The 23,938-nt window shown below is 41.6% G+C and overlaps 2 protein-coding genes across 4 annotated transcripts in view; one reads left to right on the forward strand and one right to left on the reverse strand.

The window, feature by feature from the left end:
• The window catches only part of LOC107373312 (homeodomain-interacting protein kinase 4-like), a 745,746-nt gene that overhangs the window by 522,463 nt on the left and 199,345 nt on the right, over positions 1 to 23,938 (forward strand). The window lies entirely within an intron of this gene.
• LOC107374743 (uncharacterized) overlaps positions 278 to 23,938 on the reverse strand; it is a 66,294-nt gene continuing 42,633 nt past the window's right edge. For all 3 annotated transcript variants that reach the window (XM_015942976.3, XM_015942977.3, XM_015942975.3), the window contains exon 4: positions 278 to 1,962. In XM_015942976.3, the coding sequence (XP_015798462.1) occupies positions 1,773 to 1,962 (190 nt within the window). In that variant the 3' untranslated portion in view covers positions 278 to 1,772. The remainder of the gene's footprint in view (positions 1,963 to 23,938) is intronic.

Raw genomic sequence — 23,938 nt, forward strand, 5'->3', positions numbered from 1 at the left:
GGTGGACAGTATACTACTACGCCACTGAGTTTCCAGGAAGTCGTCCTTGATTCCATGCCAAGTCTGCTTATTCTTGTTCAATTTGCACCTTGAATTCCTTGCTTTTGAAGCACCTTTTGTTCTTTTTCCCTACTTTATTTTATCCACCTGAATCTGATGTCTGTTGGTTTTCTCCTCATTGTTGCAAAAAGTGGCATGAAAATCCATAAAGTATAATTGGAATCAGCAGAATTTCTCGAAAACAAAGACAAAGACAAAAACTTGATAATTTACAAAATGATTATCAAAAATTCTTTATTGTTTTAGCAATTCTGGCTAAAGAGGTACTAAACAAGGAAACAAGGAGGATTCTTCTTTTTGTCAAACACAAGTGGGAGTAGGTAATAAAACATTAATAGTTTGATTATTTGTTACCGTTTTACTTTGAATAAATGTTTTTCTTTCTGAGGAATCCTGGCAGGTAAATACTATTTCCCCCACAGCGGTAACTTCCTTTCGTTGCAGCAACATGTCAAGGTAATATTGAAATGGATGGTGATACTTTGCCAAATTCCCAACAAGAGACAAATAATTAGACTTCTCATGTTGATATTTTTTGTTAAGTTTCTAAAATGTAATTTTTAAAGACAAAACTTGGCTTTTATTTTATTTTATTTTTTTATTTTTTGGGTAATTTATCCAGTAAATTAGATGTTGAACAGATGAATTAAACACATTCCTGCTCAAAGGGACGCCATTCATGAGAAATCAACAAGTACGTTTTGCAGATGTAATTGTATTTGTTTTGTTTAAGCACCATAAATACTCACTCATGTTTTAGAATCGGAAAATGTTTCGATGAACATTCCTTTTTTGAAGCGACAAGTCAAATCACAACGTTCACGTCCTTGCCCAATAGTAATGGCTTTTATGTTTACCTCGCAAGACCTGGAATGATGAATGGAATAGGTTTTGGAGAACCGTTTTGCTTGTAAAAAGATGAAGCTGAACCTGAATGACACACGCACACCGAAGGCAGCTGTGGTAAAATACTTTTATAGAGCAATAATCCATATCTGAAATAAAGCATCCAAGCAGAATAGCTCTGAAATATACAGGACTCATTGTTTTCTCTTAACATATGCTCCTTCTGTAAATAGATGTGCGTGTGTGTGTGTGTGTGGGTGTGTGTGTGTGTGTGCGTGCGTGCGTGTATGTACATGTGGACACACATAGTGGTTTCATCAATAACAATATAGTAAAAGCTTTAAATTCGGTCATTTGAGCTCTTTTCCCTTAAATGTCTCTTGATATAAAAGCTGGTGTTCTGACCCTCATTAGTCCATTAATAGAGATTAAGTTTTATTTTCTGCAATTTTCTCCCTTTTGCTCATAAATTCTATTAATCTCCCCTTTAAAAATATTCTCCACCTTATCTGCTGCCTTGACTCCTGTTCGGTATCCCTGGACGGTTCTTATTCTCTTTATATTTCCTAATTGCTTTCTAACTGTGAGTCATAACACCGGGTAAACTTTTGCTTTTCTCGACTTCAGCACTTTTACTTCCCTGCACCTGTATCAAATCTCTAAGTGCTGAAGAGGCATTAAAAATACAACAACAGTAACAACATGTGCAGCAGAGTCAAACCCTTTTCCTCGACTCCAACAGAAGTAGGTAAAACACAACCTCTGTCACTTCTTCCTTCTTCGGTTTTGTGTTTGAATTTGAATCCATTTCAAATGAATCATGTGAGGTGCCTTACAGAATCAAATGTACGTTTCTGCCCCAATGCTCAGAGGAACCAGAAGCATTTCTTCCGGTTCTTCTTGGAGGTGACGGGGGGCTGCACGAGCTGTGGGGAGCCTTGTTGGTGCGGTGTTGCCGCCTGGGGGCTGGGAGTCTGTGGAGAGCCTTCAGGAGGGTCGCCCACCTTCCACGTGCGCACCACCTGCCCCTCCTGTAGACGGAAGTCATGCTCCACACTAGAGAGAGAGGACAAAAGATGTGATGCAGTAGACCGTCATGTATCAAAACTGCAACTTTTAGATTTTTGGGTCACATAAATGCACCAGAAACTGACATATAATCAGAAAAACTTCTCCTTTTTACTTTAAAACTCTCAAAATACCATGTTGTTTGTTGTTTATTTTTGATGATGTTTTCATCTAAATATACCTACTGCATCTCAGCTAATAATGTTTAGATAAGGCAACCTGCAGGTCAGAGCTTCATCAACTTTACTTTCATTCTGTTCTTTTAATTTGATCAATATTTAAAGTATTTAATTTGGTTTCAATACAGTCCCCAATTTAGAAGGAATTTTACTGAGCAAAAACAAAAATGGGAGGTTATGAAAAAAACAAATAAAAAGTCACCAACAAGTTATAAATTAATTATAATAATTATGTCCGCACTGTGTTACACAGGTTAACAATTAGTATCTAGAATGTTTTGAAATGTTCCTTTAGCAACATGGTCACGATTTGGTCGATCAAATGTGTGAGATTGCACAAAACCTAAAAATAACTTTAAAAACTCCTAAATATAAATGAAAAAATATGGGAATGTTTAAACACAAAACAAACATCATTAATATTATTTGTTGTTTTGTTAGTTTTAAATCCAAGACCATGGTTTTGCTCCAAGAGAAGGAGGAAAGATGGAGCGCAAGACTGATAGGAAGATTGGTGCTGCCTCTGCAGTGATGTGGGCGTTGTACCGGTCTGTCGTGGTGAAGAGACAGCTAAGCCAGAAGGTGAAGCTCTCGATTTACCGGTCGATCTACGTTCCTACCCTCACCTATGGTCATGAGCTTTGGGTAGTGACTGAAAGAATGAGATTGCGGATACAAGCGGCTGAAATGAGTTTTCTCCGCTGTAAGGATGGTCTCTCCCTTAGAGATAGGGTGAGGAGCTCACTCATATGGGAGGGGCTCGGTGTAGACCCGCTGTTCCTCCACATCGAGAGGAACCAGTTGAGATGGCTTGGGCATCTAGTCAGGATGCCTCCTGGACGTCTACCTTGTGTGGTTTTCCGGGCATGTCCAACCAGGAGAAGACCTAAAGGAACACCCAGGACATGCTGGAGGGACTATGTCTCATTAATAGCCAGGGAACGCCTTTCGATTCCCCTGGAGGAGCTGGTCCAGGTGGCTGGGGGAGAGGGAAGTCTGAGCCTCCCTGCTTTGGCTAGTGCCCCCGCGACCTGACCCCGGATAAGCGGGAAGAAATGGATGGATGGAATTTTTGTTCCCATTTTCTTGATGTGGAAATGAAAAAGGTCATTCACTCACATACATTTGCAGTGGTATGAATGTCTTGTAAGTTGTATTCTGGGGAAAAAAAGGTCCGGTGTACCGGATCAGCCAGAGGAGAAAGTAGATTCAGACGACAAGAATTGGAGTCTTATTTCTTGATAGTTGGACATCTTGCCTTGGGTTGAATAACAGCAACTTAACTCCACCACTGACTATTTGCTCTGCAACATTGATGTTTTATCTCAGCAAATAACACAAGCCTGGAAGAGTTCTGCCATGTGGTGAGTCGCTAATGCTAACAGTTAGCTTCTACTAGTTGAGACATTCTCTGATGTCTCCTGGACGCTATACCAAAAACAGCTTTCCCCCATCGTGACTCAAGATGAGTGAGTCCAATTAACAGCTTGACGTAGACGATAAGGCTTTTCAAATCCTAGCTCAGTTCAATTCATTTCAAGTCAAGTTTATTTATTTAGCGCCAAATCACGACAAGAGTCATCTTATGGCACTTTACATAGTAAACATTCCAATACAGGTCAGTTCATTAAGCCAATCAGTAAAAGGTTTCCTATATAAGGAACCCAGCAAATTGCATCAAGTCACTGACTGGTGTCTGAGTCTTTACAGCAATCCTCATACTAAGCAAGCATGCAATGACAGTGGAGAGGAAAACTTCCTTTTAAAAGGAACAAACCTCCAGAGGATCCTGGCTCAGTATAAGCAGCCATCCACCATGACACACTGGGGATGGAGAAGACAGAGCAGACACACTGGTAACTCAACTCTGGGCCTGGAGGGCCGGTATCCAATGTGTTTTAGTTTTAACCATGTTTCAACACAGCTGCTTTAAATCAGTAGATAGTTAACAGGCTGCTGCAGAGCCTGATGAACTGCTGCACAGGTGATTTGAGCACGGAATCAGTTGTGCTGGAGCAGAGAAACCACTAAAACATTCTGGATATCAGCCCTCCAGGCCTGGAATTAAGTACCCCTCTCCTAGCATTTCACCATCTATTTTCTCTCAGTAACTAATGCAGGCAATAGGTGTAGAAGGCTTTTTTCATGTTCAGCCTGCATGTTAAACTTAGAGCAACCAGTCATAAAAAAATAAAAGAAAATAAAAAAAAATACTTGTTTTTTCTTTCTTTGTTGGTTTCTTAGTGATGGACCTCTTTAACAAATTAAGCCAGTGTTTGACAAGGGAAAACAATTGTCCACTGATCAGGTTCAATTCCCAGTGAAGTATGCTTGGGCAATACTGGACCTTAAAAAAGAACTACTTGTAAGGATTGTGCATCCATGGAATGACAAAAATGAGCTAAATGTACTGTCAGCCTCAGAAGGTTTGACAATATTAATCATCTCCTGCTCAGCTACCACCTGGTTGACCTTCAAAAGCTCCTGACTGAGTAATGGGATTCAAATCCAGTATAATAAGGAACCTAACTGTTGATTTTTCACATGGTATTGAGGTCCCAGACAGTGTAAAATGTAACTGTAACTGTGCACTGTGGGATAACGGAATCATCCTGGGTGAGACCCCGCTGGGGTGTGCCACAGGGCTCAGTCCCTGGCCCCCTTTTGTTTGCAGTATTTCTACTCCCTTTGGGGAATTCCATCTTTGCACTGATGACTGCAAGATCTATCTTCTTCTCCATTGCTGGACTGTTCAACAGACATCAGAGCCTGGATGGCCTGAAATATTTTTACACCTGACTCTAAAAGTGAAGTCATAATTTTCAACTCTGACTGATTAGATGGCTCTGACTCTGATGTGGGTATTGGCCCTTTGCCACAACATGGAAAAAAAAAGTAGTCAGCAACTTCAGGATAACATTTGACTGAGGCTTTAAATTTGACACACGCATTAACAAGGTTGTGTGGAAGTGTTTTTATTTATTTATTTATTTTTTATCTCAGACGCTTGTCTGGGATCAAGCCCCTGTTGTCTAGGGCACACCTAGTGTCTGTCCTTCATGATTTTGTCCTTTCCCAACTACTACTGTAATGCCTTGTATGCCAGTCTCAGTCAGGGCACATTTGCACAGCTCCAGTTTGTCCAGAACTCAGCTGCTAGGTTTCTTTCAGACACTAGATGCTAGGAAAAAAGCACTCCAGGGCTAGCGGCCCTACACTGGGTCCCGGTGCAGCACCGAGCAAAATTCAAGATCCTGCTACTGGTGTACGGGGCTCTTTAAGGCTCTTCTCCCTCTTATCTGTCAGTACTACAACATAAGCATGTCCCATCCTGGTCTCTTCGCTCGGCTAAGCAGGAGATGTTAGTGGTCCCCCGCACCAAATACAGACCAAGGGGGATCGCGCATTCGCAGTTCTGGCTCCAATGCTCTGGAAGGAGTTGGCTTTAAGTGTTAGGCAGGCACCATCACTTGATGTCTTTAAGTCTCGCTTGAAGACTCAATGTTCTCTGATGGCATTTCAGTGATAGGGATCATAATAATGCCTATCATATAATGCCATTGTGCGATTTTGTGATTGTGTTCAGCATCTTGACCTTCTGATAAGGTTGTGTAAGTTGCTTTATAAATAAATAAACTGAAACTGAGCTCACCTAACAACTCACAATAACACTGAACACCAGCAGGAGGGTAGTGCAGGGGACTTTTAGCACCTTTTCAGGGTGGTACCCACACATAGAATTGTGTTGTTTGTTCCACAGATGCACACTCAAGTTTCACCTTGTTGTAATGAGGACCAATCAGGTGGTTCAATGGTCTCAAAAACACCAGCTGGTAATATTAAAGGTAGGGTGGGACTAAAACAACACTTTTTAAAATTAGTAGTTAACAATCATCCTTCCAGGTTATAATAAACCACTTTGCTGTTTCGTACTTAATTTTACTTGTTTTGTCAGCACCTTGAGTGGTTTGTTTGTTTGCTTGCTTTAAGCAGACCAATAATTTGACCTTTTTATAACGTATTACAAATTTGTTTTCCAACACAGTTGTTTTAAGCAATGAGAAGTTTTTTTCTTTTTTACATCAAGTACCATCAAACAACTCCAGCTAATAACTGCTGGAGGATTTTTGAAGATAGTGAGTTCTATTCAAGGAAAAGCAGTGTATTTATTGAGAAGCAGCAAATTTGAAAAATATCAGTAGGGCGTAACAACAAATCTCACATCTCGGATCTTTCAGTAGAACATGATGAAGTTTTAGATAAAGTAAATCACGAGCAAAAATGCTGAGAATCACAAAAATGCTGCAGCAGCAGGTATTCCAGCATTGACACAGACACCAAAGGAAAAGTCAGTGAGGTGTGCTGACAGTCACATGGCAGCACAGCTCAGGGGCTTCGCTGTGGAAATTAGATGATGAAACTCTGTGGAAGTTATAGGTATAGGTAAGCAATAACAAAATAATGCATCTGCATTGCAGGAATAATGGGAATATTTGCTTACTGACTTAGTTTTGTCAGCAGTTACGTGTTTAGTAAGCATTCCCCCCATTAACAGAATCTTCTCCTACTTTCTTTTTTTATTCTCTTTGCTTTGCTGCTATTTATGCTTATTATGCTGTGGCCTAGTTAGCTGGTGTTTCTCATCACAGCACAGATGCTGGAAATAAAGAGGACTCCCTCGGTGATGATACAAGGAGAGAGATGTTGCAGAGGAAGCAAATGAGAAGTGAGCTCAGCAGCAGCAGCAGCAGCAGCAGCATCAGGGCCAGGAGTGCTTATCTTTTTTTTCTTATAGAAACGGGGGGAGAGTTAAGAACAAAGAGGGACTCTCACACTCATATCCATCTGGCTTCACAACTCCCACTCCCTCACCCAGTCAAACACTTCACTCTGGATGCCCACTGCTTTCCTAATGCGCAACAAACCAAATGAAACTTCTGATTCTAGACAGCAGCAGAGTAACAACAACGGATGTGAACAGAGCAAAGTAAAATGAAATGTAAAAAGGACTGCTGGAGAGAATTCCTTCCCCTCCACAAAATCCACAGCAGAAACGATCCACTTCAACTAAAATCCAGCATGGTAGCTGCTGCTCAGTGTCCTCTACAGGTTGGTAAAGCTAGGTGGCGGTATGGGGGTGGGGATAAACAGGGAAAGTTGTCTTTTGGGGTTTTGCTGCAATTCAACAAACACAAATGTGAATATAATATAATAAAAGAGTCCATCACCTTGACTTCCTGTCTGTCTATACCACCACACAGCTCAGTCAGCTCCCTGATGATCTCCTCGGTGACTCTTCTCTTTGTGAAAATAAACAGCCTCGAAACACAGTTGTGTTTGATCACGACTCCTGGACACCCTCGCCTCCCTCCATCTACACAACACAACCCTTTCTGCTGCTCACATCTCAGAGACTTTAAACCGATGCTGACTTTCCTAAATGCTTTTATTGTACTAACTAGGTTTTTTTTTGTTGTTGTTTTGTTTTTCTACCTAATCTTTTGTGTAATCTTCAGCAACAGAAGACATGAACAAGAATTTCGTAGTACCATCTGACGCTGTTTCTGATGACCTTGAAACGTGAAACTTGAAGGAAAACGCCCCTCTGCATTGTGACTCTGCACACATGTGGGCTGTTAAACCTCCTGCTGAAGATATCACTCTATAAAAACCTGAGCAGCTACAACAGACATGAACCTCGTTCATTATTATGAATGTGTGAATTAAAAGTAGCTAATGATTCCAGAATTGTTTAACTCATGCTTTGATTTTAGTTTATTTTTGTCCCTTTGATGCTTTTAACAAAGACACAATCAATAGAAAATAATATTTGTAAGTAAGGCATTAGAACTCTACATTACAGAACTAGTTAACCCTCCCACTGTCCTAATGGGGGTGACCCCACGAGGAAAGTTGACCATTGAGCAGGATTGATGGTTTATCCCTTAAGGTCCATGCGGCAGGGGTGAGGAGTGAGCACCACCTCACCCCTGCCGCATGGACCTTAAGGGATAAAACATCAATCCTGCTCAATGGTCAACTTTCCTCGCGGGGTCACACCCATTAGGACAGTGGGAGGGTTGATAATAAAGTGTTCAAAATGGGATATCTAAATTAACTTTATGGATACAAAGCTGATACCAAGTCTTTGGACTGCTACACACGCCTTGTTCTTTGGGTTCTGTGTCTGAATAAACCTAATTTGAAACTGAATAATATATAAAAGATTTTAAGTGTCTGGTTATAACAACATTGGCTTTATTTCAGTCTTGACAGCAAAACAATCAAAAACCTTTTTTACATCCTACATTGAGTCCTTTGAGGTTCTATTCATGACATTTTCTCTTGATCTTTAACATTTAATCAAGTTCCCCCACATCTTCTGATCATTCCAGACTTTCTCTAATCATAAAGGTGTTTTTTTCTTCATCAAAACAGAAGGAGTTGTCCAATAATCCTGAGGGACTGAGATTCTCCATCTATCAGCTTCTTTCCTTCCTGTTTTATCTTAGTTTTACAGGATATCCCTCCAATCAAGCTGTTATTTTGTACATTTTTGGATTGCTGTTTTGTTTCAAACAAAATGCAATATGACGAACAACTGATTATTTAAAAAAGAGAGGGAATCGATCTAGTCCAAACACTTAGAAGCTGCAATGTATATAGAGATCTGAACAATGTTTTGGGCTTTTGTTTGTTTAAGTGAGTTAGTCTTTAGTTAGGCAATTGTCTAGTTTCCCTGTATGACAGGATGTGATGGCTGGAAAAGAAAGTCACTCAGCAGGTCACCTACATTCAGGGAAGTGGGGACCAGGACCAACATCTTTCACATGATCAGGGAAAGCAGCAGAGCCCTAACATTTATCCTGACACACACAGCAAAATTCCAGTCCCTAACACAGCCTCATGTTTGTCTAAACCCCTCTTTGATACATGAGGGGAGTCATCCAACACCACTGGTCACAGTGGATGTCCGGCCAACATCGACAGAGAAATATAAAACTACAAGTTATGAGGATAAGCTGGAACTGTTAGTCAAACTGCTGAAAGAGATGCTGGAAAATCAACAGACATCGCAAAACAGACATGAGACAGTGAGAGTATAGCAGCCCAACACACTGGCATCCATTACAGCACATGTTACTGCACCTTTAGCGCCTCTTAGACTAACGTCGGGGACACACTGGCCACGGGAAGCGCCGCGGAAGCGCAGCGAAGCGCCGCGAAAATGGGACCGCCTTCATTCGACGCCCTTGATAAGCTCTTTTATAGACCACATGGGCCGCCGAAGTGCCGCGAATCGTCTCGCGCCGGCACGCGCCGGCGCTCCAGCCCGTGCCGTGCAGCGATCATTTCGGCGTTGGCTCTATTTTTTTCGCGAGCCGCGGGTGAATCGCGTCAATTCTGGCAGGAAGTCAAACGTAGACATAAGAGGCAGGCCGGTAAAGTTAACAAAATAAAGCATTTCAAAATAAAATTCCGCAACAGTCAAATGTGTTCGTAAACAGACACTGCAGAAAAACCACACAAACACGCACACACATACACACACATCGAACTTGTGTGCGTGTGTGACCACGTGAAGGGGGTGTGGTTTTGGGTGTCTTTTCACCGGAGCAAACAGGACAGAGAGGCAGAAAGTCTGAGGCAAGCAGTTAAGATGGATGACTTTAAATTCATTGTGGAAGTTGAGAAACACAAGGAGCTGTACGCCCCCCAAAAAACATGGTTATTTATGTACCCATTTCAGAAGAAACTGCTAGGATACAGCTGCAGAACTGGAGCGGGTTCCAAGAGATTCAACTGGCAGAAACAACTCATACCATAGGTTCACACACACACACACACACACACACACACACACACACACACACACACACACACACACACACACACACGCACGCACGCACGCACGCGTACAAACACTCAAACGTAGAGGAAAAGAGCTGAGAAAAGACAGAGAGGAAATGGAGGACACCAAGTGTTTAAAAGAAAAACTACAGCTGAGCCGAGGCACGCCTCGACTGGGGCGCGTCTGATCTGAACTGAGGAGCGGCGAGCAGCGGCCGATTTCATGAGCGATTCGCTTCGCGGCGCTTCGCGGCGCTTCCGCGGCCGGTGTGTCCCCGGCGTAAACGAGGACAGATGGGGAATAGACAGTGCAGTTAGCAGAATGATGGAGGACGTGAAAGAAATGGAGGAAGAATCACCCCAACTAGAATACTCATCACTAGATACAACCCGGCTGAATGCAGCACAGCTTGAGCACCAAACCATCCAGTCAACATTTGGTCGAGAAGACCATGCTATAGTATGGTTTATGGCATTCCCCGTGTAGTCATGGCGTTGGTTTAGTAAAAAAATAAAAATAAAAAATTCCCTGACATGTTTCTAGCCATCATCAGAGATTGCCGGTGGCGTCACTTCCTTTTTTCTGGCTTTTGGCAGAATCCCACGGGCAATGAGCCATTGCTATCCAGTCAACCCAACTTTGGCCCCGGTTTTGACAACCCCAGTGCGTAAGGCTACCAGGGTGCCCTCATGCACTAGGCCACCCGCTGCAGCAACACGCACACAAAGCTATGTCATTGTAAACAGAAATACCAGATCCCTCCGGTGGTTGTTTGAGATGTTGGCCATCATGTCAAAACTACTACCTACAGCTCCTTAGCTTACAAGGGCGCTCACATCTGAATCACATCTGGCGCTAACCAGAAAGCTTCTGCAGCTCACTCTTTGAACACAGATTGTGAAAGAACTGATAAAGCTAGAAAGATGCAGGTTCCTCCTGATGTAAAAAAAAATGAATCTACTCTTTCTTTGGTAGATTTGGCATTTACATGATCATAGAGCACAATGTTCTGTGTCTCTTCAAACAAACAAAAACAAAACAGTAAAAATGCTGGCAGTCAGGGGGTTTTGATCAGAAAACAGCTGGCAGTGAATGGGTCAATGTCCGCTGGAGCCTTTTGGCACTGATCAGTGACATCGCTCACTAACGAAGCAGAGGTGATATGCTGATTTTGTATGGAGGCAAAATGGCTGAGAAGACTGAGTTATACTATTCCCTGGTCAGAAATTCCCCAGATCTCCTACGGTGGAAACATGGCTTATGGCAGAATTCCACAGGTAAGGAGACAAAAGACAGACTTTTAAAAAAATTGAAAGTGTGATGGTCTGAGGCTGCTCTGCTGCTTCTGAACCTGGACCACTTGCTGTAATTGATGGAACCATGAATTATGTTCCATAGAAGTGAATAAGTGACTAAAGTTCATTTAAATTGCATTCATCACAGAAAAAGAATCACAAAGTGCTACACAAAGATCAACAGAACAAATCATGAACTCATAAAATTACCATAAAAACAAAAAATACAGTATCATAAAAAAATGAACGATTAAGTCAGAAAACACAAAATATTGTTAAAAGCTAATTTAAATAAAAGGGAAAAGTCATAGAAAATTGAGGGGGAACACATGTGACCTTCAAACCCTGAACAGATCATTCATCCTGGAAAATCCTCCAATGCGGCTAAAATAAAGCAAGTTTACAAAGAAAAGAGGCAACCATTCAGCACAGACGTATTACCAGTTAACCCAAATGCTTGCTGCTCCCATTAGGGTTAAAACCAGTTATTAGCTTTAATGCTCAATAAAATTTCCAGATAGGACCCAGTTTAACCCTTAATGCAGATAGTCGCAGATTTGCATCAAACCATATGTTTGTTTTTTTTTTGTTTTGTTTTTTGCCATATAAGCGAGAATCACATCATTAGGGAATTGCTGCGGTACTTGGTGCAAGAAAAAATAAATGAGCAAACATTTGAATTAAGAAATTAACTCAAAGAAATGATCAAAATATTGGGAGGCAATAACTGCAGCTACTTTATACAAGTCGGTATAGGACCTGGTCAGAGCGGATCAGGTCAGGAGGCAGAAACAAAGCAGCTGGAATCGGCAGTTCTACGACTGACATTTATGAGTCCAACCACAGAGGGAAGGGACACCAGGTTCGCTGCCAATACATACATTTGTTTTATCTGGGTCCATCTGTTGAAGGCGTTACCTAAACTCACTCTGGTTTTAGATCTTTAACGGTCTCTCCTTTTCTGAGAAGGATAACGACATCTCCTGGGCTCAAAAGTAGCTGTTTGACTTGCAGAGTCTACCATTTGTCACAGTGCCATCCGTGCTCTGCCGAGCTGACTGGTAACCCACAAAGTTGCCCTCTTTTGGCCGGTAGATGTAAACATAAACCAAGTGTCGTGCACCTCTAAAAAAATTTAAATACAGCTTTTAACGGAAATACTGTACCTTCATTCTGCACATCTCTGAACGTCCAGTGAAGTTATTGTTTAAAATATAGTTTTTTTATTAAATTGTTCCATATTCAACCTTTGACACAAACGGTAAGAACGCTGAGATTCAAACGCTCCTATCTGGGACCCAATAACATAAAATCTCTGCATTTAAACAACTATACCCTGCAAACGATGCTTTTAAACTTTTCTCCAATATGATTCTTCTCCAAAGTATCCAATCCTTGCTGCATCATGAATCCTGTTCTGTGACTCAACTCAGAGTTTCGGTAGAAAGATCAAAGTGATTCCAAAGTCGACTCGCATTAACTGATGTTGGTGTTTCTTGCTGTTCAAGTCAGCGTGTATTATCTACTCTTACTGAGTGTCCTTACCTTGCACACATTATTCTATCCTAAGAGATTTGCTGTATAAATCTCTTCTGTTGCAGCCATTTAGTTTGGGAGACAGCGACCTTGCACAAGAGCACTACACCCCCGGATCTCTAAAGGAGACTAAATCAGCACAATTGTCGTGACCACATAATGGATTTCAAGGTTGGTCACATACGGTCTTTTCAAATAAATAACAGTGAAATTTTATTGTGGTGGGAGGATGCATGCACAGTTTAAACTCCATGTAAATTAGAAGGCCAGGTACAGCCAGAGGCTAAAAGGTGGCAAGCTGAAAACGATATTTTAAAAGTGTGTTTTAAGCAGAGGGCCTCATATCTTTTTCATCCTTCCATCCATAAAACATTCATTCGGCCGTACCAGCAGGAGATCATCATTTCTCCCCCATGTCTTCTCTGAGATGAGACTTTCCGAAGAAATATAGCAGTGCAAAGGCAATCAACACAAAATATCTTTGTAATTTTCTCCCAGGGTATAAAGGCTGAATCTCCCTGAGGGGGAGAAAAAAAACAGCTTTCCACTTTGACAGGAGTACCATCAGTTGTCCATCTCTGTTAAGATCCATGCAATGAGCCACCACATTCGAACAACATCTACACTGCAAACATGATTTCATTAAACCCTGCATAACAAAAGACAGTCTAATGTAATGTAATCTAGAGTAAAGCCAGTGTGTTACGTAGTCAATGCAGCTAAGTCACTGTGACTTATGTAAGGATCCTGTCAGCATCTGTCCAGATTCCTAACAGGAAGGGAACAGCAGATAAGGCTAAGGGAAGTCTAGCTCTAATGCTCCACAGGGAAGTGTCCTCGCTCCACTATTTTTTTTTCATTCCATAAAAATTACTTTACTTCCTCTTGTCCTACATATAAAAATTTCACAACAAATAGAAACTTTCTGAACTCGTTTAAAGATGCTGGTGATTTTCCACAGAGGTTAGAAGTTGAGGGGTTGGTGATTTTGGTGAACTTCCTCAAATCTAGATTAGAGCTGGGTAGGAAAATAACAGCAATATGTGTTTCAAAATTATTTGTCCTCAACAGACTTGGGAACAGGTCAATATAAACATTCAATATAAAGAAAGATGAATGACCAATGATGAAAAGAGTTGCTCCACGGTGGACGAATCATGTGTATGGTGTCATTTTAGGACATCCTCAGGTCTCAGGTGTCAAATATCAGACCATAGGGGGAAAAGTATCAGGTTTCAGTAAAGTGCATCTGACTTCTGAGTAAATAGCATCAGACAAAAAGGTCTCAGGAAAACGTCTGTCAGACAAAATGTTTTCAGGTAAAACTGTCGCACAAAAATGTCTTGGACTAAACGTTTTCAGGAAAGACTCTTTTAGACAAAAAGGTCTAAGAAAAAAATGCCTCAAGAAAACTCGGAAAAAAAACTTTTATTCTGACACTTTTTCCAGACTCCTTTTCATCTGACAGGATTTTTCGCGAGACCTTTTAGAAGACAGACTTTTTCCTGAGACGAGAAAAAATAAAATAATAATAATAATAATAATAATAATAATAATAATAATAATATACACTCAACAAAAGTATAAATGCAACACCTTTGTTTTTGCTCCGATTTTTCATGAGATGGACTTAAAGATCTAAAATTCATTCCAGATACACAATATTACCATTTCTCTCAAACATTGTTCACAAATCAGTCTAAATGTGTGACAGTGAGCACTTCTGCTTTGCTGAGAAAATCCATCCCACCTCACAGGTGTGCCACATCAAGATGCTGATCCGACATCATGAGTAGTGCATAGGTGAACCTTATACTGACCACAATAAAAGGCCAGCCTGGAATGTGCCGTTTTGTCTCACAGCAAAATGCCACAGATGCCACAAGCATTGAGGAAGCGTGCAATTGGCATGCTGACAGCAGGAATGTCAACCAGATCTGTTGCTTGTGCATTGAATGTTCATTTCTCCACCATAAGCCATCTCCAAAGGCGTCTCAGAGAATATGGCAGTACATCCAACCGGCCTCACAACCGCAGACGACGTGTAACCACACCAGCCCAGGACCTCCACATCCAGCAGGTTCACCTCCAAGATGGTCTGAGACCAGCCGCTCAGACAGCTGCTGAAACAATTGGTTTGCATAACCAAACAATTTCTGCAAAAACTGTCAGAAACCATCTCAGGGAAGTTCAACTGCATGCTCGTCATCCTCATTGGGGTCTTGACCTGACTCCAGCTCATCGCCGTAACAGACTTGAGTGGGCAAATGCTCACATTCGATGGAGTCTGGCACGTTGGAGAGGGGTTCTCTTCACGGATGAATCTCAGTTTAAGTTGTCCAGGGCAGATGGCAGACAGCGTGTGTGGCGTTGTGTGGGTGAGTGTTTTGCTGATGTCAGTGTTGTGGAATGAGTGGCCCATGGTGGTGGTGGGGTTATAGTATGGGCAGGCATCTGTTATGGATGAAGAACACAGGTGAATTTTATTGATGGCATTTTGAATGCACAGAGATACCGTGATGAGATCCTGAGGCTCATTGTTGTGTTGCACATCCATGAACATCACCTCATGTTTCAGCAGGATAATGCACGGCCCCATGTTGCAAGGATCTGTACACAAGTCTGGAAGCTGAAAATGTCCCAGTTCTTGCATGGCCAGCAAACTCACCAGACATGTCACCCGTTGAGCATCTTTGGGATGTGCTTGACCGGTGTATACGACAGCGTGTACCAGTTCCCACTACTATCCAACAACTTCGCACAGCCATTGAAGAGGAGTGGACCAACATTCCACAGGCTACAGCTGACAATCTGATAAACTCTATGTGAAGAAGATGTGTTGCACTGCATGAGACAAATGGTGGTCACACCAGATACTGACCGGTTCTGAGTCCCCAGAGCCCCAATAAAGTAAAAAACTGCACATTTCTGGGTGGCCTTTTATTGTGGGCAGTATTAGGTACACCTGCACACTACTCATGGTGTCAGATCAACATCTTGATGTGGCACACCTGTGAGGTGGGATGGCTTATCTCAGCAAAGCACAGGTGCTCACTATAACACATTTAGACTCATTTGTGAACAATAGTAACAATAGTAATATTGTGTATCTGGAATGAATTTTAGATCTTTAAGTCCATCTCATGAAAAATCGGAGCAGAAACAAAGGTGTTGCGTTTATATATTTGTTAAGTGTGTGTGTATATATATATATATATATATATATATATATATATATATATATATATATATATATATATATATATATGTGTGTGTGTGTGTGTGTGTGTGTGTGTGTGTGTGTGTAGGTATATGTATATATATATATATATATATATATATATATATATATATATATATATATATATATGTGTGTGTGTGCAATGGACTGGCACTCTGTCCAGGGTGTACCCCACCTGATTGCCCATTGACTGCTGGAGGGACTGGACTTCTGCTCTTGTTCATGCTGCACGTGTGGACCAGGACATGAAAAGTCCCTAGCAACCACTGAGGAGAGGTGGAGAGATTTTCTGTGAGGTAGTTTGCATAAATTTAAAATGTCTCCAAATTTTGAAATTCTGGAACTCTGTAGTTGTCAATTTAAGCTCTTCAGGGGAACCAAAATATTTTATAAACCAAGAAAGTATGTGTGGTTGCCCTTAAAAAAAAAAAAATCTTGTAACAAGGCAGCGTGAGTCCACTATCAATGTCTTCCATAAAGAGACACTATTTTGGGGGTAATGGGGGAGGTTTGGCCCATCAAAGAATGGAGTGGTTGAATCTGCTCAGTGTCTGGTTCTGAGCAGCCACTAAACCAGAACAGACACAGGCTGCAGCATACAATAAAGGCATCTAAAAAATAATTGGGCATCCCTGCCCTCCCTTCAGAACTTATCGACCTCCAGGGACACAAAGTGAGCTGTGAAAATCATTGCTGACTCCTCACACCAATAACTTAAACTTTTGCAACTACTTCATCCTAAACTCCAGAACCACGAGACACAGACGCAGCTGCTTTCCCCTCATCATTGCCATCTTCAGCAGCTGACCACACATCATACTTTATCTCTGTTACCCTGGCTGGCAGGATACTAAAATTTGTCTGACACCCACAAAGATATTATACCCTAAAGCAGATTAGGATTATAAATCAGTTTCTGATGAAGACAGCCTTGTAAGTTTAATATGATTCATAGTCGGTTAAGATGTGATCCCAAGGAATTACATTACATCTAAATATCAGGATAATTATGGCTTGATCTCAAACACGACATCCAGTCAGCCTAACTGAATTTTCTTGCACTGCCACCCGTCCCATTGCGCCCACAGTTATCAGAAGAGGAACTCGGATATCAGTAATTTCCAAACCTCGATTCATCAAGCTCAAAGGACCCTGGAAGAAATCTAATTAAACATCTAAAGATAAAGAAGGCTCCACAAGCAAGATACTGGACTCAGGCAAGAAGTAAGAGAGATGGATATCTGTGGACTGAGGAGAAGTCAATTCGAAGACACTGTGAGAACAAACAAGGGGGAAGGAAAAAGGACAATAAAAAGCTCAGAGACATCAGTTCGTGGTTAAAGTCATCAGTAAAACATTTTTGGCAATTTAGTCAGACTTTTCGTGCTGAAGGTAAAGGTGCAGATCGTCGGTCGGATTAAATCACAACACCTCTGTGTCAGAAAAATACTAGTATGTTGGAACAATATACACATGTATTAAACAAGGTTCTTTTCGCTTTGGACATGAAGGTGTTTCGAGTTACCTTGACATGTTTCGACCGTCGTCTGCAGTCTTCATCAGAAATGTCACAGATATTTGTGTGACTCATCTTTATCAGCTGTTCTTCTGGTGGGCGTGACCAACCCGGATCTGTCAGACCTACCGGGTCGGTCACGCCCACCTCCACCACCACCAGCGGAAGTGATGCCGTCAATACCGGCAACGCTCTGAAGATGGTGACAGCGTGACGCCAAAACTGTCAACAATTCAAGGTTAAAACTTAGCCACGCTGTGTATTTGGTAAGAAAACACCAACGTAGTTTGAAAAGTAACAGAAAGAACATAACAATGAGTTGTTGATGCTTGTTCTGGTTCTGGTCCGTGCGTCCATTCCAGTTGCGCGTTCATTCTTGTCCATTCGGGTCGCAGTAATGGAGAAGTCTTTATGTTATGTTTATGTTATGTTTATGTATTTAGCAGACGCTTTTGTCCAAAGTGACTTACAAGTGATAATCGTCATGTTGCCCTTGACGACAATAACAACAACAACTTGTCATCAATCATGGAGAGGAGGGAACAAGGAGTGGACAGGGAGGGTGGGTTATGGTGGGTTAACCGCAGCATTTCACACCATGGTTAATAGTCTAGCCCTGGAACCCTACTGGGGTCAATGGGTACTTCGGAGTCTTACAGACAACCCCCCCCCCCCCCCCCCCCATTTGTGTTCAGGTAGCGCACTACGCCATCCATCCCCCCTTCTCAGCCAGAGCCAACATGAAGTCTTCCATGATGTTCTTCAAGGCTCTTTGCCTGTGCAGTTACAAGATGGACGCCTAGGAATCCCAGGACTTGATGGTAAGATTGGTGTGCAAAGCCCATGCAACCCTTTTAAATGGACTCGCAGCAGGCCTTCCATCATTTTCTATGGCACTCAGCCAGGTCAGAATACTGGCCCTTCTTTCATTACTGTGCTTCCACCATCCAATCTTCCCAGGAGACAGCGCCTGGCCAACGATGTCTAGGAACGTGAACTGTCTACCAAGGTCATACAAAGGTCAATTACTAGTTGCCAGTCGCATGCTTTGCAAGCAGCCCCTCCCCCACCTCGGTTCTTGTTGGGGGATGATCTGCGTCTTCTCAACTGCTCATGAAAAGGTGATGGTACACTTGGAGGGGTACTGCTACTTCCTGAGTGAATGCCTGTGTGGGCGGAGTCTAAATAATGTAGATTTACTAATGCAACCTATTTAATGACCTCTGGCAACATCTACAGAGCCTAGTTTTATTTTTCTAAATCCAACACATAATCGCCCCCTGTCAGATAAAGAGCTAGGCTTAACTTTGTTGTACTTCTCCCCATGCACATGGATAAATAACACCAATCTTGTTTGCTGAAGAGACCAGACGAAGAACCTGAAAGGTTTCAGATCAAAGAAAATCCTCTACATCAAAGAGCTTTGTAAAAAAAAAATAGAGGAAGTCAGTTTAAGAGTGATAGCATAGATGAGGAAGTGAAAGCAGATGTAGGCCAGGAGCTTACTGCCTCGTCAAAGTACCCGTATTTGCTTAAGACTTCACCTTCTCCTGCTTTGTGTGCTCTGGAGAGTACACTGTGCCAAAGGAAGGTGCTGTACAAAGTGTATAAATGAGACACAATTATATGCACTAAACCAGCAGCCAGAGGGGAGCCTGGGAGTCGTGAGCATCCAGGGAGTGTGCTGGGGGGGGCTGTTTGCTGTAAAATCACACTCATTACTTGTTTACTTTGAGAGGTGGCTGAGCATCCATGCTGCTATCATCTAACTGCCTCTGTCAGGAGCTGCTGTGAGCATCTGATTATTCAGTGTGGCTTTAGTGGAAACAATGGGTGGGATGTAGACCTATGCCAACTCAACTCATGGCTGTTTTGTGGGGGAACTAAACCAGCCAACTATGATGCTGTTTCATTTGAGCATCAGCAAAAAAAAAAAAGTATTTCTAATACTAATACTAGCAGCAGGAAACATGACTTCTCTCTTCTCAGACACTGTAAACTCATTGGCAAAGTAACTTTTATCATATGACAAATAGCTGCCAGTATTAAGGCCACATTATCAGCAACAGTCAAATATGTACATACCCACTGCCCTTTTTACACCTCATTTATGTTCTGTTTTATGGGCTTCAGATAACTTCAAGCTGGGGTACATAGTTTCAATTTTCTTAAGGTAACTTAAAAATGCTTAAATTTGGTTATCTGACACTGTTCTTTAATATAAAGTAGGTCTGTTTTCATAATGTCTCCCAGTTCCTCCACTGGCCTCTACAGCAAAACAAATCATTTACACGAGCTTAAGGCATTGACCAATAAATGTGTGTACCTACTGTTGGTCAGAACGCACCCCAGTTCCCAAGATGCACTACAGGGTGACACAGTCACCCGGGTCAGCTTAGCACACCAACCTAGCTTGAATGCTAACTCAACTTGTATTGTTAGCCTGTAAACTTCAGGCTAACTGAGGAAGATAAGGGAGGGAAACGAAAAGGGATTTGCTTTAGAGGCAGTTTTAAATAAAGCGGTAAAGTCAAAAATGTTTTCTTTTATCTTAAGATGCAAAGTGGTTGAGAGAATATTATCAGAGCATGAAGTTGGTTACATGTTGTTTTCTGAATGAGACGAATGTCCTGGGAATTTACAGGAGTAACGAAGGACCTGGATTGGGAGGAAGATGGTTGGATGGGAGAATAGGAAGTGTATGCCGGTGAAAAACTTGCCCTGATATTTCTGATTGAATGCAAGAAAGTCGCATCAGTCAGATCTTGAGAATACAGACATGTGAGCAGTTCCAGGTGAAACAAACAGATTTATGGTTTCAAACAAAACTTAAGAGTTATTTTTGTTTGACACAAGTTTGCTCTACTACTCTCATCCTTCTCTCATTGATGACATCACTCTATGGACCCCAGCGTGAATTAAAATGCTTGGGTTGTTATGGGCTCGACACACGGGAGGCGACATCGCCTCTCCTCCATTCATTTTCAATGAGACATGCGCGACAAAGCGAATAATCGCGGGTCTCCCTCCTACCAAGCGAAACGCGAAAAACGTGAGTGTGAAATTTTGCGCTCGTGCACGTGTCGTGCACAGGCGACCCAGCGACGCGATCCCAGAAAGTTGAAATATTTTCTACTTTTCATCGCTGTCGCTCGGATGAGAACGAATCAACGGAGGTTTCATTCACTGACCAATGAGCGGACAGGATGCTCCGTACACCTCCGAGCAAACATGGAGGAGAAGTTGATTATTATTATGTTTTATATAGTAAAATCAGAAGTAAGATTTCACATAACTCTAGCAGCACCTTGTGAAACATCATATCTACCGCTTTATTAACTCTGAACCGCTTAAATAACCTTAATTCCCTCCAACCTGACACAGCCAAACAAAACAACGGAAGTTTCGATTTCGCCATGGAAAAAAACGCGTAGACGGCTTTGCCGCTGGCCGCTGCCGCGGATCGCCTCCCGTGTATCAGGTAATAAAAGCGACAGCGACAAATTTTGCTGATCGCGGTCGTTTGTCGCCTCCCGTGTGTCGAGCCCATTAGAATTAGCACTTGGAACTTCTGCTTAGCTTGAATTGAAATATTTCATACCGAAAAGCAAATAAAAAAGAAACTAATTGACCACAGATTATTTCTAAAAGTCAACAGTCAAGCAAACCGGATGCCATCTAGATCCAAATCTAACCTGAAGAAGTGGAAGCTTTTCTTTGACACATTAATTCAGTGGACAACAACATCTAGTTCTTCAGCGAGGACACCAAAAACAACAAGCTACTTTTCTTGGGCTATGCGGTCCACATTCAGAGAAATGCTTTAACAGGAAAACACCTGTAACTTTTTTTTATTTTTTACATTTTCACCACCCACTGGAGCATCGACTGTCAGTCATCAGAGAACAACAACACTGTGAGCATTGAAACTTTGAAATGTAATCAGAATATGTAGTTTTTAGGTACTTTTATGTCATTTTTATGTACTTTTTCAGTGTAACTTGCAACCGCACTGTATTTATGTTATTTTAATTCAGTTTAGATATCCCTAACCAGGGACAAGGGCTGTAAATTAGCCTCTGGCTGAAAGCCGTATGTATCCTGCTTCTGTTGCTTATGGTGATAATGTTTTGTTGTACAGTCCCTGTAAAAATAAAATAAAGATAAAAGAGTTTAGAAGAATCAAGGGGAAAGGTCCTCAAAAGGACACAAAGAACACAAACACACCAAACCAGTGGAACTGGGCATTTGAAATGGGACATCTAAACTACTGACTCAATCAAATGAATAAAAATGAGAAATAGAAGGATTTTTTTTGCCAAGCTTGATTTTCTGCTACATTTCTAACCCAGCAACACTGTTAGACATAGACTGGTTCACCCTAAAGGAAAAAAAAACCCACCAAAAATATGCTGAGTGGCATCATTTTCTGCTGTTCAGAGCAGCAAGGAATGTTCTGACCTCTAAATTGGTGAAACAAAACTGCAGCTGCACAAATGAAAGGTACCAGAAGCCCAGAAGAGCCAGCTCATCAGGTCACGACTCGGGAGTCCATGCTCTTTTGAGGACAGAAATGTGCACATTTTAGGGAAGACAGGAGGTATGAGGGAAGATTGAAAGAAGACACTTTAGTTAACCATGAAAAGGCATCACTAAAGGATGGTGGTGACCTTAGATTTGATCTTTCTAGAAATTACAGTTCTGCTTTCACTGTTCTCCACCGTTTCTCAACCAGAAACACCTTAGAACGTGTTAACTAACTTCTTCTAAACTCCTGATACCAAAAATACAACAGAAATACCCCACAATGCAGTAAATGACTGTCCATTCTGGTAACACAGAGCACCGTTGGCAATCTTCTGGTCTTTGAACATCTCCCTTAACACCACACAGGCACTCTCCTCATCCTCTTATTGTTTATATCATTTGACAGAATAATTCTGATCAGTGAGCTGATCAGTGACATCACTCACTGGTGAAGTAGTTGTGATTTGCTGATCTCTTAAGTCTTGGAGGGGCTGAATTTGTAATGAGGCACAACAGCTGAGAGGACTGTGCCATCATACCTCACCCCAGAAAAGTTCCAGAACCCTCATAGTGGAAACAGCTATTATAACACATTTTTTTCTTTTGGTATTAAAAAAGGAAAGCCAAGTCTGTTCTGATTAACTGTAGGAAATTCTCGTGTTTGCCGTTTCCCTGTGCAGCTCTGTTTCTGGACCGCTAACCATGAGTGGTTCACAGTTCTTGTTACTGTGAGCCGTGAAGTACAAAACACGTCATTTACAATTTAGCGTTGTTCTGCGTTCGTCTGAGTGTTGCCACAGCTTTAATGTCTTGGAGCGGTTAAACAGAAATCAGTGCAGATTTGTGCTGAGCTGAAAGCCGTTAATGAGGAAATTGGTTCAAAATTTACTGTTCAGCTTCCCGTTGCTGTGAGAAGGCCAAATTTAGTGCAGCATATGTGATGAGGTGTTTTTAACCAGTCTATCCTAACGTTAAAGCCAGTTTTTTTTTCCTCAGCACCCTCCCACAATTCATCTTCACCCAAACCTAAAAAAAACCGACTCTACAGTTTTTCTATTTATTGGACGACAAACTTTTTATCCTAATATAACAAAGACGAAACAGCAGCGCAGTGAGAGAGATGAAGTGAATAAAAAAGCAAAAGGTGATGGCTGGTTGCACATGATACCATTTTATCCCCAGCCCCACTGAGGTATTGAGTGACAGCTGCTGGAGCGTAAGACTCTGATGGATGAGAGGCTGTTGAAGAGATTTAACAGAGAGAGGTGTGACAGCGTGATGGCAGTTTGTCATCTGGAAAAATAACTACATTTTCTCCAACCCACACGTATTTCTTTCATATCCATATATAAGTGCAGACTAACGTGTTAAGAATGTCTTTGTTTGTTTTTGTTGTTGTTGAAGAAATATGTTTTTATTTCATCCACACAGCTAAAAGGAGACTGCTTTGGTTTGTTTTCCACCCTCCATGTCCTTGTTAGTTTTACTTTGACGCTGATTGTCACATCACCACTTTTTCTCTGTATATTATTAACTCATTTGCTTCCACATGTTCAGTCACCCCTTCCAGTATTTTTACTCCTCCTAATCGCTTCTTTGTCCAATCCTTGGTTTGTCTAATCGTTTCTTGCATTTGTCAGATTTGTTTTCTCCCTCCACACTTTGTTTGTTTGTTTGTTTGTTTGGGTTCAGTTCCCAGAATCCTTGGCAGTGTCTTCCGTTTGTTAGAATGAAAATTTTTCAGATTTAATATCTGCATGTTTCCTGTCTCTAGTTTTAATTTTTTAGCTTCTTTTTTATGCCAAATGTGATGAAGAA

The sequence above is a fragment of the Nothobranchius furzeri genome, chromosome 6, assembly GCF_043380555.1.
Source record: "Nothobranchius furzeri strain GRZ-AD chromosome 6, NfurGRZ-RIMD1, whole genome shotgun sequence".
Taxonomy (NCBI): domain Eukaryota; kingdom Metazoa; phylum Chordata; class Actinopteri; order Cyprinodontiformes; family Nothobranchiidae; genus Nothobranchius; species Nothobranchius furzeri.